Raw genomic sequence first — 13,903 nt, 5'->3', positions numbered from 1 at the left:
ATGTTTTCTTCAGAATCCATTAGGAATTCTACCAGGGAAGAAAATGAGAGCTGTTCCTTTAGAACACAGCATTTTTCTTAGGATTCCTTCAAACTTAATCTATGCAATTAAAGTCTTCCCAAAGGAATATTCCTCAATATAGAAAAGGATATGAAGCTTTTAATTGGCTGAATTAAATTTCCTTTTATTATTATTAAAGATGCATGTTAAGAAGCACATACACAATGAAAACCTAACTGGATGGATGAAGAAAGTAGGTAACTGTTTCTGGTCAATTTCTGTGATTCTTCCCTTGACTGACAGGGAATAAAAGTTAACTTCTGTCTCAATGTTTGGAATAAAAAGGATGGAGGAAAAGACTGAAAGGTATAACTTGCAGACATTACAACAAATTCTGCATTTCTGAATGAACTAGGATAGGTGTAGAAAATAAGGGAGTTGGGGAAGAAATCCTGGATATCCACGTTTTCAGTATGAGGTGGTTCACTGTGTAAAAATCCAGAAAATCTCTGGTCTTTATCATAACCCAATGATGGGTACTTTTCTACAGTAAAGTAGGACAGAGGCTGTAATTTATTGGGTCACAAGTATCTGAATGGAAACAAAAGTAAAAAAAATGCCACTAAGTCCTATATGACACATGCCTTAAGAGGGAGACAAGGCTGACCTTTTACCTACCTCCGTTAATGGTCACTTCACCAAGGCAGTTGTTGGGCACTTTTGGTGCACAGCGTTTATGACAGTTGAATCTGCAATCTAATCACAATGATTTTATTTTTGGTGGCTTAAACAACAAATGCAGGAGACCTGGGTTGGATCCCTAGCTCTGGAAGACACCCTGGAGAAGGGAATGGCTACCCACTCTAGGATTCTTGCCTAGAGAATTCCATGGACAAAGGAGCCTGGTGGGCCACAGTCCATGGGGTTGCAGAGTCAGATACAACTGAGTGACTAACACTTTCACTTTCAAAACAACAGAAATTTATTCTCACACAGGTGTGGAAGATAGAAATCCAAAATCCTCCTCCAGAAGCTCCAGGGGAGAATCCTGATGACTGGATTCTGATGGTGGCTGGCATTCCTTGGCTTGTGGCCACATCACTCTAATGTTAGCTTCTGTGGTCATGTCACCTTGTCTTTCTCTGTGTCAAATATCCCTGTCTCTGTCTGGTAAAGATGCTGTCATTACATTGAACTCTCCTGGATAATTCAGGCTGAACTTTCCATCTCAAAAGCCTTAAGTTAATCACATCCACAGAGACCCATTTTCTATATAAGGTACCATTTACAGGTTCTGGGGATTAGTACTAGGACACCTTTAAAGGCCAGTATCAGCAACCACAAGTATGGACACAGGGGAAAGGTTAGATGATGATCAGAAGGGAGGCTAGGGTCAGAGCCAGAGGAGCAAGGTGGAGAGCTATGTGTACATGGTGAGGGGAGGAGGGAATGTTAACGGGAATCAACCTGGGATCAACATCCAAACAAACAAGGGTGGTCAGGAAGCCTGTCTGAGATAACGCTAACCATGCACCTTCCGGCTGGTCCCTCCAGGCCAGAGTAGGAAACAGAGGACAAATGACAGAATCCTGCCATTAGGGGAGTGTGAGGTTGAGCCAGGGAAGGCCACTGAGGCAGTGGGGGAAGGAAGGGTAAGCCTTTCATCTATACTGACCTGTGAGTGAATTAGAAAACACAACCCTTGCTTCACTATCAGCCTTGGAAAAGTATTATTACCACACTGCTATTGTAAGAGCAAGTGCATTTTCAGGGACAGTACTGTAGTTAACACAAATCTAATGAGGCCCCTTAGATCTACACAGAGCTTGCAGCATCACAGATGCTGGAATAAACATGTCCAGTAGGGTGCAAGAATCAGGGCGAGTGAGGTTGAGGAGCTCCCTGGTCCAAATGGGAGGCTGAAGCAGGCTTAGGTAAGATCCAGCATGGGCTTCACTGCTGCCCGTGGGTAGGTTTCTATAGCCATCCGTCCATCACGTATTATCTCAGTGGGCTAGCTCCACTGAAACTGTCAGGAGGAGGTGGACAAAGGAGCAGGAGGTGAAGGTCTTGAAGGCTGTTTTCTTTGGTGCTGATGTTGTAATCACAATGATTTTAAAAGAAAATATTAAAACCAGGCATTCATCTAGAAAGACAGGTTATGAGGAAAACAATAATTTCAAATGGATGAGGATCAAGTGTTGGCTGGTGACAAATACTTGGTGGCAAAGCTATCCTTACCTTTGCACTGCAGGCCCTGCCTGAAGAGCCCCTTGAGGAGCTTCTTGCAATACTGGCACACAGTGGGCCGGGTGTACGAGTGGATGACGAACGTGTGCGGCACTTTAACTTTGGACAGCAGGATCTTGTCGAGCTGGATGGGTCGCCCAATGTACGACTGGGAATTTGACCTCTTCTCTCGACCAATGAAGGACTCAGATGGTGACTTTTGCTATACGTTTGAAAGACAACAGGGGACAATAAGCTGTAAAAGACTGATTTATATGTGTATGTATTTTTATTTTCATTTTGATTTAATTTTTCAACAAAAGGGTTCACATTATTACTGAGCCAAGGCACCAGTGCAGAAAAACTGACACAAAGAGAAAAACCATTTTCCCAATAAAACACACCCAGCTGTTCAGAGAGCAGTGATGTTCCCAGAGTGATACGGTTAAGATGCAAGTGACCTTGACACAGCATAATATATTTATTTTTAAACTGCTTTTTGGTTTACTATTGAATTTAGTGGATTGATTGTTAAGAAGTCAGAGGAATAAACTAAAACTATGTTTCTGTTTTTTAATGTAATTTACTTCCCCTTTACTTCTTACTTGAGTACTTTGCTTTTACATTGAAAACAGAACTGGAGATCAGAATATTTGAACCTGATTTCTGGGACTTTAAAATAATTTTCAGCTTTTTAGCTTCACTTGTTTTAATGGAGAAATATAAAGTTGAAAGCAAACCAAAATATGGTTCTAAATCTCACTGCATACACTACTTCACTGACATTTACTAAATATTCACATGTACAAAATGTAAGAAATTCAGGAGGATAATAAATGAAAAGCAAATCTCCCCAGTCTGTCCCACACACTACCTCATCTGAAAAGGGCTGACAGTGTCTTTGGATTTTCTCCAAAAAAAAAAAAAATGTATAATTTAAAATTATTTTTCAACCATATAAAAGTAGAGTTACACTTATACTATCATTTATATAATTGAGAAATTTATATAATTTATATCATTTATATAATTGACTACTAGTTTCTATAAGATTCAAAAATATTAATGTTTTGGTTACAATTATACCTCTGTACACTCTGTTTCTCATTTTGTAATTATGTCATCAGCTCAGTATATAGATTTAAAAAAATAAATGAATTAAAATGAACTGTGTTTCCAGTGTTTTTGAACAATTTCATGGTATCTCTTGATATCATGGAAATGTACTTGGGAATCATCAGAAATAATCATTGCAATAAAAGAACTGAATTACTTTTTAATAGTCATTATAATTATATAATTCATTTATTAAGCTCTTAACTTAGTATTAACTCTGAATAATCACTGTTTTAGGTACCTTATAAGACAGGCCTTGTTATCTATAGTTGAGGCATCTAATTTTGGGGTCAAATGCTAGTACATAGTACAGTCAAAACACAAACCTACATTTGTCTGCTTCTAGAGCCCTTGTATCATCACCTTACTTAGTTAATTTCTAATCTGGGTAATTACTGAAAAGATGAGAAACAAATCATATATACATATAATTTCTATCCCTTTCAATGCCTATCTGCATCAAATGGGAAAATTTTGATTTACAGGTTTCACTAGCTGCAATAAAAACAAATTTGAAATGAGGCTCTACTTAGGGATATTATGTCTACAGCTACATTTATAACTTCAATTCCATAAAAAACTATGAAGCAGAATTATTCTGGAAGGGCTCAACTCTTACAGAGACATCATGGGAGCTTTTAAAAATGAGTCTAAGGTTTGCCAAATCAGAATCATAAATACATTGAATAAATACCTTCAATGGAATTTAATTTTACTGGAAAATAATTAAATTCACTAGGTTAGGTCCCTGTTTTAACAATCCAATGGGCCAGTTTTAAGTACACTAAAATGAAAAGTGGTATTTTTCCACAGTTGGAAAGTTTCACCACTCAAAATAAAAGCTGATCTGTTGTCACACTTTCTTAGCAGACTTACCATGTTCTCAAATTTGGAAAATCATACGAAAAGTTGACCAAATTACTTTTCAGTTATTTTCCTTAAGAGACTTAATTCTAAGCTGTGTAGACAAAGCCAGTTTGATGTTGGATTATTCAGTATACCATGGGGCAAATTCACTTACATGAGCAAGAGGCAACCAGATAAAGCTGAATGTTTTCTTCTCACCCAACATGGTAACATTCACATAAACACTACCATAAACTATAAGAACCAGAATTATTCCTGAGAAGAGTTTTCATTTATTACCTCCAAGTCAGGATTACATTAGAAATTTTAAAATGTTACATGATTTTAGGGAAAAGAAACTGGCTATTATTTTGTGGCCAAGTCTGTACTACACATTCAGGCAAAGATGAGATTCACACAGCCACATGTGCCCTTGGCACTGAATAACAATAAACTGCAGATTTATAATGTCAAAATGAAGACTAAAAAAATTAAAAAAAGGAAGACTAATAGCATTGAAGATATGATAGCAATTTAAGATTTTTAACAACAGTATCAAAGGGTCCTCTTGTCATTTATGTATGGCATCTTAAAATCAACTAGCAACACAACCAGACATTCTCATGATTCCCTTTTCTTACAGTTCCAAATATAATCAGTCATTTTCAATGCAGCCCATATTTCTAAATGAAAAAGTGAAGTTTTAAAATCATGAGATGGGGTGCATGCATGCGGGAATTGATGTACTACTGGAAGGAGACTGAGTTGTTAATTTTACTACGTAACAAACACTTTGGTAAAGGGATGTTCTGTCTGCAGAACTGTATTCTATGTTTCTGAGAGTTTACATGTATACATTTATACCTGCTTTTCCCTGTTATGCAGCAAAATTAAGAGCTAAGACAAAAAAAGAAGACTGGGTTACTATATGATGACTTTGTAAATGCTTATTGAAATATTTATCTATTCTTCAAAGTGTGGAAAAAAAAGCCTTACTGATATATAAGACATTGTAAAACAAACATAAAAATAAGATCCTATGAAATAAGGCCACTGACCTGTAATATAAATTTACATTTATAATATTTATGTATATATCATTGGTTACATAAATGTTTAACAAACATCATTTCTGGAATCCTGCCAATCATCCCTTCTAATATTATAAAAGCAAATAAAATGCTTCTAGGATTTTCAGAATCAGTGATACATTTTGATTAATAATTCATAGTTACCATTTTAAGAAAGTTACTAGCTGTAATTTCCATTTTTATGTGAAATCTCATTTGAAGGTATATACACCAAAAATCCATATTATCATTTTTTGTTTGATGCATCAAGCTACAGAGTAGGCAAAAATTCAGAAGTTAGTAATTTTAAAAGAAATAGAGGATGGTTTAAAAAATCTTATTGATCTAAATTAAACTAGCTTGGACTTTAAGGAAATTTCAATAGGAAAGCAGACTTACAATTCAAAGGGTAATGCTGACTTAAATAACTAGTTTTTATGGAAGAATCTGACTGCAATGCAGAAGCCCTGGGTTTGATTCCTGGGTTGGGAAGATCTCCTGGAGGAGGGCATGGCAACCCACTCCAGTATTCTTACCTGGAGAAGCCCATGGACAGAGGAGCCTGGCGGGCTACAGTCCATGCAGTCACAACAAGTCAGACACGACGGAGCGACTAAGCACAGTACATGGATGTTATGCATTATTATACAAAGTGAAGAGATATGGTATCATTGTATTTCTTCATTAACTTACTTCATTTTAATATGTTTTATGTACTTGTATATTTGTATTAAGGGAAGTGAAAGTGTTAGTTGTCAACAGTGTCTGACTCTTTGTAACCCCATGGACTGTAGCCCACCAGGCTCCTCCATCCATGGAATTCTCCAGGCAAGAATACGGGAGTCAGTAGACACTCCCTTCTGGGGATCTTCCCGACCCAGGGATCGAACCGGTGACTCCTGCATTACAGGCAGATTCTTTACTGTCTGAGCCACCAAGGAAGTATATTTGTATACTTAATCATTATAAGTACATTACTTACATTTTTAAATTAGATCTTTAATTATGGTAGAGAAAATTCTCGCTTACCTACCAATACTAGTGAAGTTTTTACTAGGTTTACTAGTTTAACTAAATGGTGTTTAAATTAATCTCCAGCGTTACTTGCTGTTCCAGTCTGGCACTGTGTATTTGGTGAACCTGGGCAATCTGCAGAATGAATGTTGTGTTTTTTTTCCCCCTGGGAATAGAGAGGAAAGTTGAAATATTTTGGAAAGGGAGCAGCAAACAGCAACATTTTGTTTCATTCTGCTTCATTATTATGTGTAGAGCAATGACTGGCTAAAAACTCTGAACAGATATAACATTCTCTTCTCTATAATTATGGTAAGCACATGCAAGAGGCTGTGCTTCTAAAAATTTACATTTTTACATTAGCCATTGGTCTTATGTACTGTTCTTTCCCTGAGTGGAGGAGTTTGGATCCAATTGTAGGTGTGAAACTTTTTTGAGAGCTGACATCACTGTATGACATGGTGTTGGTATGGACTGATGTCAGTGATCTGATTTGGCAAATTACAGATGATGAAGAGTATAAAGATCTCTCTTATTTTCATTGTAAGAAGGATCACAGTCATGAATGGGAGAAATTTTTTTTTTTTTTTTTTTGCTTGCTGATGTGTATATAAACTGCTTTATTTTTTAAATAACAAATGAAGGGGGAAAGGACCACAAAACAGACAGAAACAACCTCAAAGTAACTTGAAGAAAATGTAGATTTCAGAAGGGGATGGCTCACAACACCACCTGTGAAGGAACTCCTGAGAGGTTTATGGTTGCCCTTCACTACCTGCCTGGTGTATTCACTCTGGCCCTCCTCACTGCCCCTCGTAAGCCAGGGTTCTGACCTGGTTTCAAGCGGAGATTTAGTCAACTCTGGGTTCTAACCTTCTAGAGATTTGCTTGGGAGCAAGGCAGTCCATATATCAACCACAGGCCCAACTCCAGGAATGAACCAGAGATCTCATGACCTATGGCTGATCAGGGTCACTAGGAGCTGAGGACAGGGTCATGAACCCACAGCTGGCCAGCTGTTTCAGAATCAGGTCACATGAGAGACACTCGGGCTACCTGTTCTGACCTATTCCCAACTTTCCTCACCAGACAAGGGCTCCTGGTGATTCTGGTTTACACAGACAGGTTTATGGGATCATAAGCACAAAAAAGGCCTCATGTATCTGAAGACCAAAATGGCCGATAAACTCAGAACTACCTCAGGATACATAAGAGCTCTCACCAGCCCAAAGAAAGCACCCAAAGGTCCAAACAGCTGGGAAGACTTGGTCAGGGGGGCACTCTCCAGACAAGGTGGGCTGCTAGACAGCACAGATCCACAGAGACAGAACAAGAAGCTGACAGGAGGCTAAAGACTGTACGGACGATACTTGTTCATTGAGAGCAGGTGTGAGAGAAGGAAAAGGCAATGGGCCAGTTGCCCCCAGCAGCTCTGGGGAAGGTGGGTAACTTCTGCTCCAGGGATGGCAGAGCTGGTGGGGCTGTTCTTCACTGCAGCACGGGAGAAAATATGAAAACAGAAAAATGATGAAAGCTGAATTTTAAAGCCAAGATTAGACATTAAAGATTCTAGAGATTAAAATGTTTTTAAAGACTGTGGTTTCCTGAAGTGTCTGTAACATCCAAATGTTAACAGTGTTTCATGTGAAATGACTGCCAAAGTTAAAAACTGTATGCCCTGAATACCTACTTATAGAGACAATGCATCTTGCTTTTCTAGACACTGAATCTGTTTTTTAACCTGGTATATTAAATAATGACTCAGCAAGTTTGGAACCCTCCCAGGAAATGACTGCTTAGATTACATTATGGAAACTCCAACTGCCAGCACATCTTTAAACATTCAACAGGACTCTGAAACAATTTCCCAACAAGGTATATTCCACTTCACAGTTCAAAATGAATTCTCTTTATTAGTAAATCTAAAAAACAGAAGGGAAAAACTGCCTTTACTTGTGGTTTCTTGTCATTTATGTAAAAATTAAAAATAAGATTTCCTGAGAGATAAAAGTCACTTTATAAAAAACAGCATTCAAATGAAACTTTATCCAGTATTAAAATATTTAAGTTTCATTAACTAAAACCTACTTCATAGACCCATAATGGTGACTGAATTTGGAGTGACATGAATTCCTACTGAGTTAAAGAGAAATGGAAAAGTTAATACTTTTGTGTACACTCTGATGTCTCTTTCTGGATTCATCATTTTCAGGACTCCTTTTGGTCTTAATCATTAACACAATGGGGCTTCCCTGGTGGCTCGGACGGTAATAAATCTACCTGCAATGCAGAAGACCCAGGTTCAACTACAGGGTCAGGAAGATCCCTTGGAGAAGGGAACGACTACCCACTCCAGTATTCTTGCCTGGAGAATTCCATGGACAGAGGAGCCTGGTGGGCTACAGTCCATGGGGTTGCCAAGAGTTGGACACAACTGAGTGAGTGAGTAACACTTTTACATTTGCACTTTTCACTACATAATAAGCTCCTAAGGGAAGGACAGTGTCTTAACCACATTTGCCTTCTGTTAGTAGAAAGAAGAACCTGGTACATGGTAAGTAATAAGCAATGCTTGAACAATACTGAGTGTTTTCAAGAAATAAATGTATGCAAATAATGGATGAGAAATTTCAATAGAGATGTTCAAAATATAGACTGTTAATACAAGCATTTAAAAAAAAATTAGTATTACATGCACTGTAACACTGACACACTTGCTCTCCAGAATTTCAATTTTGAGAGAGTACAATTGACTAAGCAATGCTTCTCACTGGAACTGTTCTCTGTACTTATCTGCCTGCTCCTCACCCCTACTCAGCATATACAACATGTATACAATATCTATCATAACCCTTCTGCTCTAAAAAGAGGACAGGTGGAAAGCTCAAATATGCATCTGTAGGCTGTTAATATTAATGGGTGTCAGGAATGCAACAGAGAATGTTGGAGATTATGGGAAAAAAACCTGAAAAAAACTTTGTTATTACTCTGAAAAAAATTCTGAAACCGTCAGTCAACGGAATTGGGGAATAAATCTGGTCATGGGGAGGAGTTTGAGACCTCTGGATTAGATAAAGACATAAAACACTTTCTATAACTTTTAGATTCTTTTCACGGCACTTTATGTAAATTCATCAACTCATTTCAATCTCATGATCACCAGGTTTTTTAAAGATAAGCAAAGTGAACCATAGAAAGATTACATCATCTGCCTAAGATCATACAGCCTGTAAAATGCAGAACCATGAACTTGGGTAGTCTTGTTCCAGGCTTGCTTCCTCTTTTCTTAGTCTCTCCCAGCTCTCATATCCCCTGATTTTAAACTAATATAAAAATAGAAAATATTTTCTGCCCTTCATTTAAGTCATGAAAGAAGAGTTCATAGAAATGAGAATAACAAAACAATAGTATGTTCTACATGTCAAGTGCACTGTGAAAATATTGTGAACCATTTAACCTTAAACCACAGAAGAGACTTTCAAGCAGTTTGCCTGTGCTCGGAGGATAGCATCAGAGTCAAACATGTGTTCCAGAACATTATGACTAGCAGAATATATAGCTTCTATTGTTAAGTATCATTCAGTTGCCTGCCTACTTTCCTACCCAGCTGCTGTTATGCTTAAAAGATACAAGCATAACTATGTGACACAAAGCCAACCGAACATTAATCTTTTGTTACTAAAGTTTTAAGATCTAGCCTTTCTGATTATCACAGAACCTGGCAGAATAGTGCCTTATAACAATTTGCCCCTACTGCTATCAAGATGGATCTACCTAATTTAACAAGTGTTTCCTAGGACAAATCCTACCCAAAGGCTCAAGTCAGATGCTACAGGACAAAGATTAGTCAGTAACAGTCTCCGTGCCCAATAAGCTTGCTACCCAACAGAATTCTGGACACAACGTAATTGTTATTTTTCACTTGCGCCCTTTCCTTCTTTAGGTTCTGCCGTACTCTTCAGATTCCAGGTCATACATCACCTTCTCCAAAAGGCCTCAAGACAACCTCATTTCCTGCCCACATCCTTTCCACACTCTTTTTCTCTCTGGCACATCACACTTTCTCATCCAGGGCAACTACTGCAGCCTACAACTTGTCTTACTTACCTGTTTATTAGGTAAACAAAACTATCTCCCTTCAGTAGAATATAAGTTCCATAAGAATGGGAACGTGACAATTTTGTTCATCACTGTATCATCAACTTCTGGAAAACTGCCACACAGAATAAGTGCCCATATGCATCCAGGTTCAAAGAAAAAATAAACCACTTCTATGGTGAAGATGAAGGGGTCATTCAGAAAAGGAGTTTCCCGAGGAAGAGATACTGGGAGTAGACTCTGAAGTGAGTCTTGCCATGCAATGGCTATGTTAACTATTATTAGCGGCCAAAATTCTCTTTAGGACAATTCAGTCCTCCCAGTCTTTGGACTGACTAGAGATTTCTTTAATATACTCTGAAGCCTGTTTATCCCACTTGGAAATGATTATCTAGCCTCACCCATCATCATTACTAGGGGAACAGGACAGTGAATGCTTAGTCTGAGGCTCTTTTATGAAGGGAAAAGAAACGATTGACGTCGTTCCACAACACTTAGATGAGTATTTCATCTCAAAAATGGGGAATCTGGGATTTTCCAGAGCAGGTCCTGGGAAACAGGCAAGTCTCAACACCCCTGTGAGATGGAGTTCACATATGAACACTCAGGTGCCATGCCCTGTAATTCCCTGAGTGGAGGGTACGGTGTTTGGTGAATTTTAAATTGTCTGGTGCTATTCTGTTACAATTTTGACTCTATAGGCCTGGAACTACCTGCCAAGCGTGCAGATAAATGAGTTTGGCTACTCAGTTGGATACCCTACATATATAGCATAAATAAAATCTAATCAACACCTTTTCAAAACAGTGGAAAGGACTGCTACAGGGCAGGAAAAAAGTGTACCTCCTGCTCAGAGGTGATGGATGCTGTTTCACAGTAGAGAATCCACTTTTAATGTTTGAAGCAATTTGTGAAAGCTTTCACACTAATAAAATATATAATCTCTTAAAAATACAAGGTGATCTGGATTTGCTGAGTGCTAAAGCAGTCCTGGAAGTTACATTAACTTTCATATTGCCTCACTCTTTTTAAGTAAACAGAAATGAAGGATAAAGGAATCTAACTATTTTCTTAAGCAATCCACCCTTTCCAGGGAAAGCACTAGACCTGTTGGAGAGTTGTTACAAATTGCATGCACTGTTCTTCCAAAATGTCAGTTACTTACAGCCTGTAAATCTGTGGGCTCTTGGAGGAAAGGGGGAACATAAGACCACCTCTCCATAAAGATACACTTGAGGGCAGTGTAACCTTAATGTCACCTGCTATACATATATTCATAAAATAAAAATGGAGCATTTCCACTGAGGAAGAAAATAACTTTTCATGTCAACAAGTGGAGGGCTTTGTCAGATTTCATCTACATATAGGATGTCAACTGGAAGGTAAGCAGATCATGTGGAAAATTCAAGAATAGAGATTTTAGGGATACATATTCTCATAGTGGGCTTCTGTGGTGGCTCAGAATGTAAAGAATCTGCCTGCAATGCAGGAGAAAGTGAAAGTGAAGTCTCTCAGTTGTGTCCAGTTCTTTGTGACCCCATGGACTGTAGCCTACGAGGCTCCTCCATCCATGGAATTTTCCAGGCAAGAATATTGGAGTGGGTTGCCATTTTCTTCTCCAGAGGATCTTCCCCACCCAGGGATGGAACCCAGGTCTCCCGCATTGCACTGCGAGCAGATGCTTTTATCGTCTGAGCCAGCAGGGAAGTACAGGAGACTTGGGTTCAATCCCTGGGTCAAAAAGATCCCCTAGAGAAGGGTATTTGACCCTGACTGAATTGACAGGGGGCCTGGCCTCAGTTTATGAGTTCATGGGAAAGCTGAATGAAACAATCTGGAAAGATGCTTTCCTATTGATTACTGCCTTGGACACACCAAGGAGAAGCTGGAAAAAGCATGACATAAACACAGTGCAAAGCTGCAAAGTTGCCTCTCCATTAAAAAATGGCCCACAAGGGTAACTCTACAATATTTTATAGAATCTTAGCCTATAACAATCAATGATGATAGCATGTGTGTATATGTGCACATGTGCTTTTGCAAGAATCAAAGAGTAGATTTTAATGCAACTTAAAACAGAGAAAGAAAAGTATGAGACTTTTTTCTTTACCTACCAAGGAAGAAAAAAAAAAAAAAAAAAAGAAAGAAGCTGACTTTTTCAAGTATAGGAAAGAATTAACTCAGTGAAATTATGTCAGTGTACACAGCTACAGAGAAACAAACACTTCTAAAAACTGGGCTATTTGGGGGAAAGTCCATTTGTTCATAACTTCTGGACTCTGTTTCATCTTGCATCTCACTATATTTATTACAAAAATTGCAATACTCTTACTACTCTTCTTGAGAAGGGAGTGATGAATTCACCTCACCAGACAGAACCAATCTAATGGTTAGAACCAGGTCTTGTGGACCAAGTGAAATGATGTACCTAAATATTTGCGAACACACTGATGAAACATTTTAGAAACTGAATTATTTCTAAAGTTTCCAGAAGTTTAATTTATAGTACCAATTCCAATCTTCCACTCTCTTCACTCCTCCTTATTATTTCTTCTATACAATCCTTTATTTTTTTCCTGGGTCAGAACATTTATGACAAGTAAAAATGAGCAACCTTTTTTCATAGTACTCAGCTTGGAGCACTGTGGTCACAACTGATGAATATGGCAAGTTGGATGTGACACCAGATGGGTACAGACAGCCACTGAGCAAATGCTTGTCACTGGTAACAGGGCGGGTGTGGGGCTGTTTTGCATCTTAAAGCAGAGAACAATGCTTTGTGTCTTAAGGCATGGCTTGTGGAGGAGTGTTATAGAGGCCAAGGTATCTTTGCGATATGAGTGCATGAGTCTTCACTAAAGATTCATTCGTTTAAAAGATCAATCGGTAAATATGGACAAGTGGTATATGATGTCCCCTTCCTCAGTGGAGTTCATGAAGAACTCTCCAGCTGTGTTCACATTTAGAATTACACATCTGGAAGTCTATGTGCAGAGTATGAAATGATAATGTACATGTGATAAGGTAGACACATTGAAATCAGGCAACAGCTGATTAACAGCACATCAAAGTAGGCCTCACACTCTTAATTTTACTGATGGGCTCCTTCCTGACAAACCTACTACTACATATACTCTTCTGACTCTCAGGAGAAGGGCTGCTTGAAGAATTCTTGGATGTCTTTTCCTCACTGGAAATATACACTGGAGAACTAGTTTACACAATCATCAAAAGAAATCTCGAAATATCTGGCTAATGTACTACATCGACGTCATGGCACACATTGAAATGGAAAAACGACTTATTCATTCAGATTAATCACCAGGATTCCTGGAACTCCAGAACACAAGCGTAACAAGTAAAGTCTCTACCTCTAGATAGACTTTTGCTACTTTGGAAAATATCCTGGAAAATATTTGGCCAGAAATTTCACCATAGTTACATTCAGGATTAGAAATAACTTTTCCTCCATTATTTGCTCATTTGAAAGGAATCTATCTTGACTCTTATAAAGCGTATCAGGATCGTAT

The 13,903-nt window shown here is 38.3% G+C and overlaps 1 protein-coding gene across 3 annotated transcripts in view; it reads right to left on the bottom strand.

Annotated features, from left to right (window-relative positions):
* Positions 1–13,903, bottom strand: part of PRKD1 (protein kinase D1) — a 335,787-nt gene that overhangs the window by 55,607 nt on the left and 266,277 nt on the right. For all 3 annotated transcript variants that reach the window (XM_043434656.1, XM_043434657.1, XM_043434658.1), the window contains 2 exons: positions 2,242–2,452; positions 679–756 (listed from right to left, as the gene is read on the bottom strand). In XM_043434656.1, coding sequence (XP_043290591.1) covers positions 679–756; positions 2,242–2,452 — 289 coding nt within the window. The remainder of the gene's footprint in view (positions 1–678; positions 757–2,241; positions 2,453–13,903) is intronic.

Source organism: Cervus canadensis, chromosome 17 (assembly GCF_019320065.1).
Source record: "Cervus canadensis isolate Bull #8, Minnesota chromosome 17, ASM1932006v1, whole genome shotgun sequence".
Lineage (NCBI taxonomy): Eukaryota > Metazoa > Chordata > Mammalia > Artiodactyla > Cervidae > Cervus > Cervus canadensis.
The sequence above is the reverse complement of the archived record's forward strand: the minus strand, read 5'-3'. Positions and strand labels throughout refer to the sequence as shown.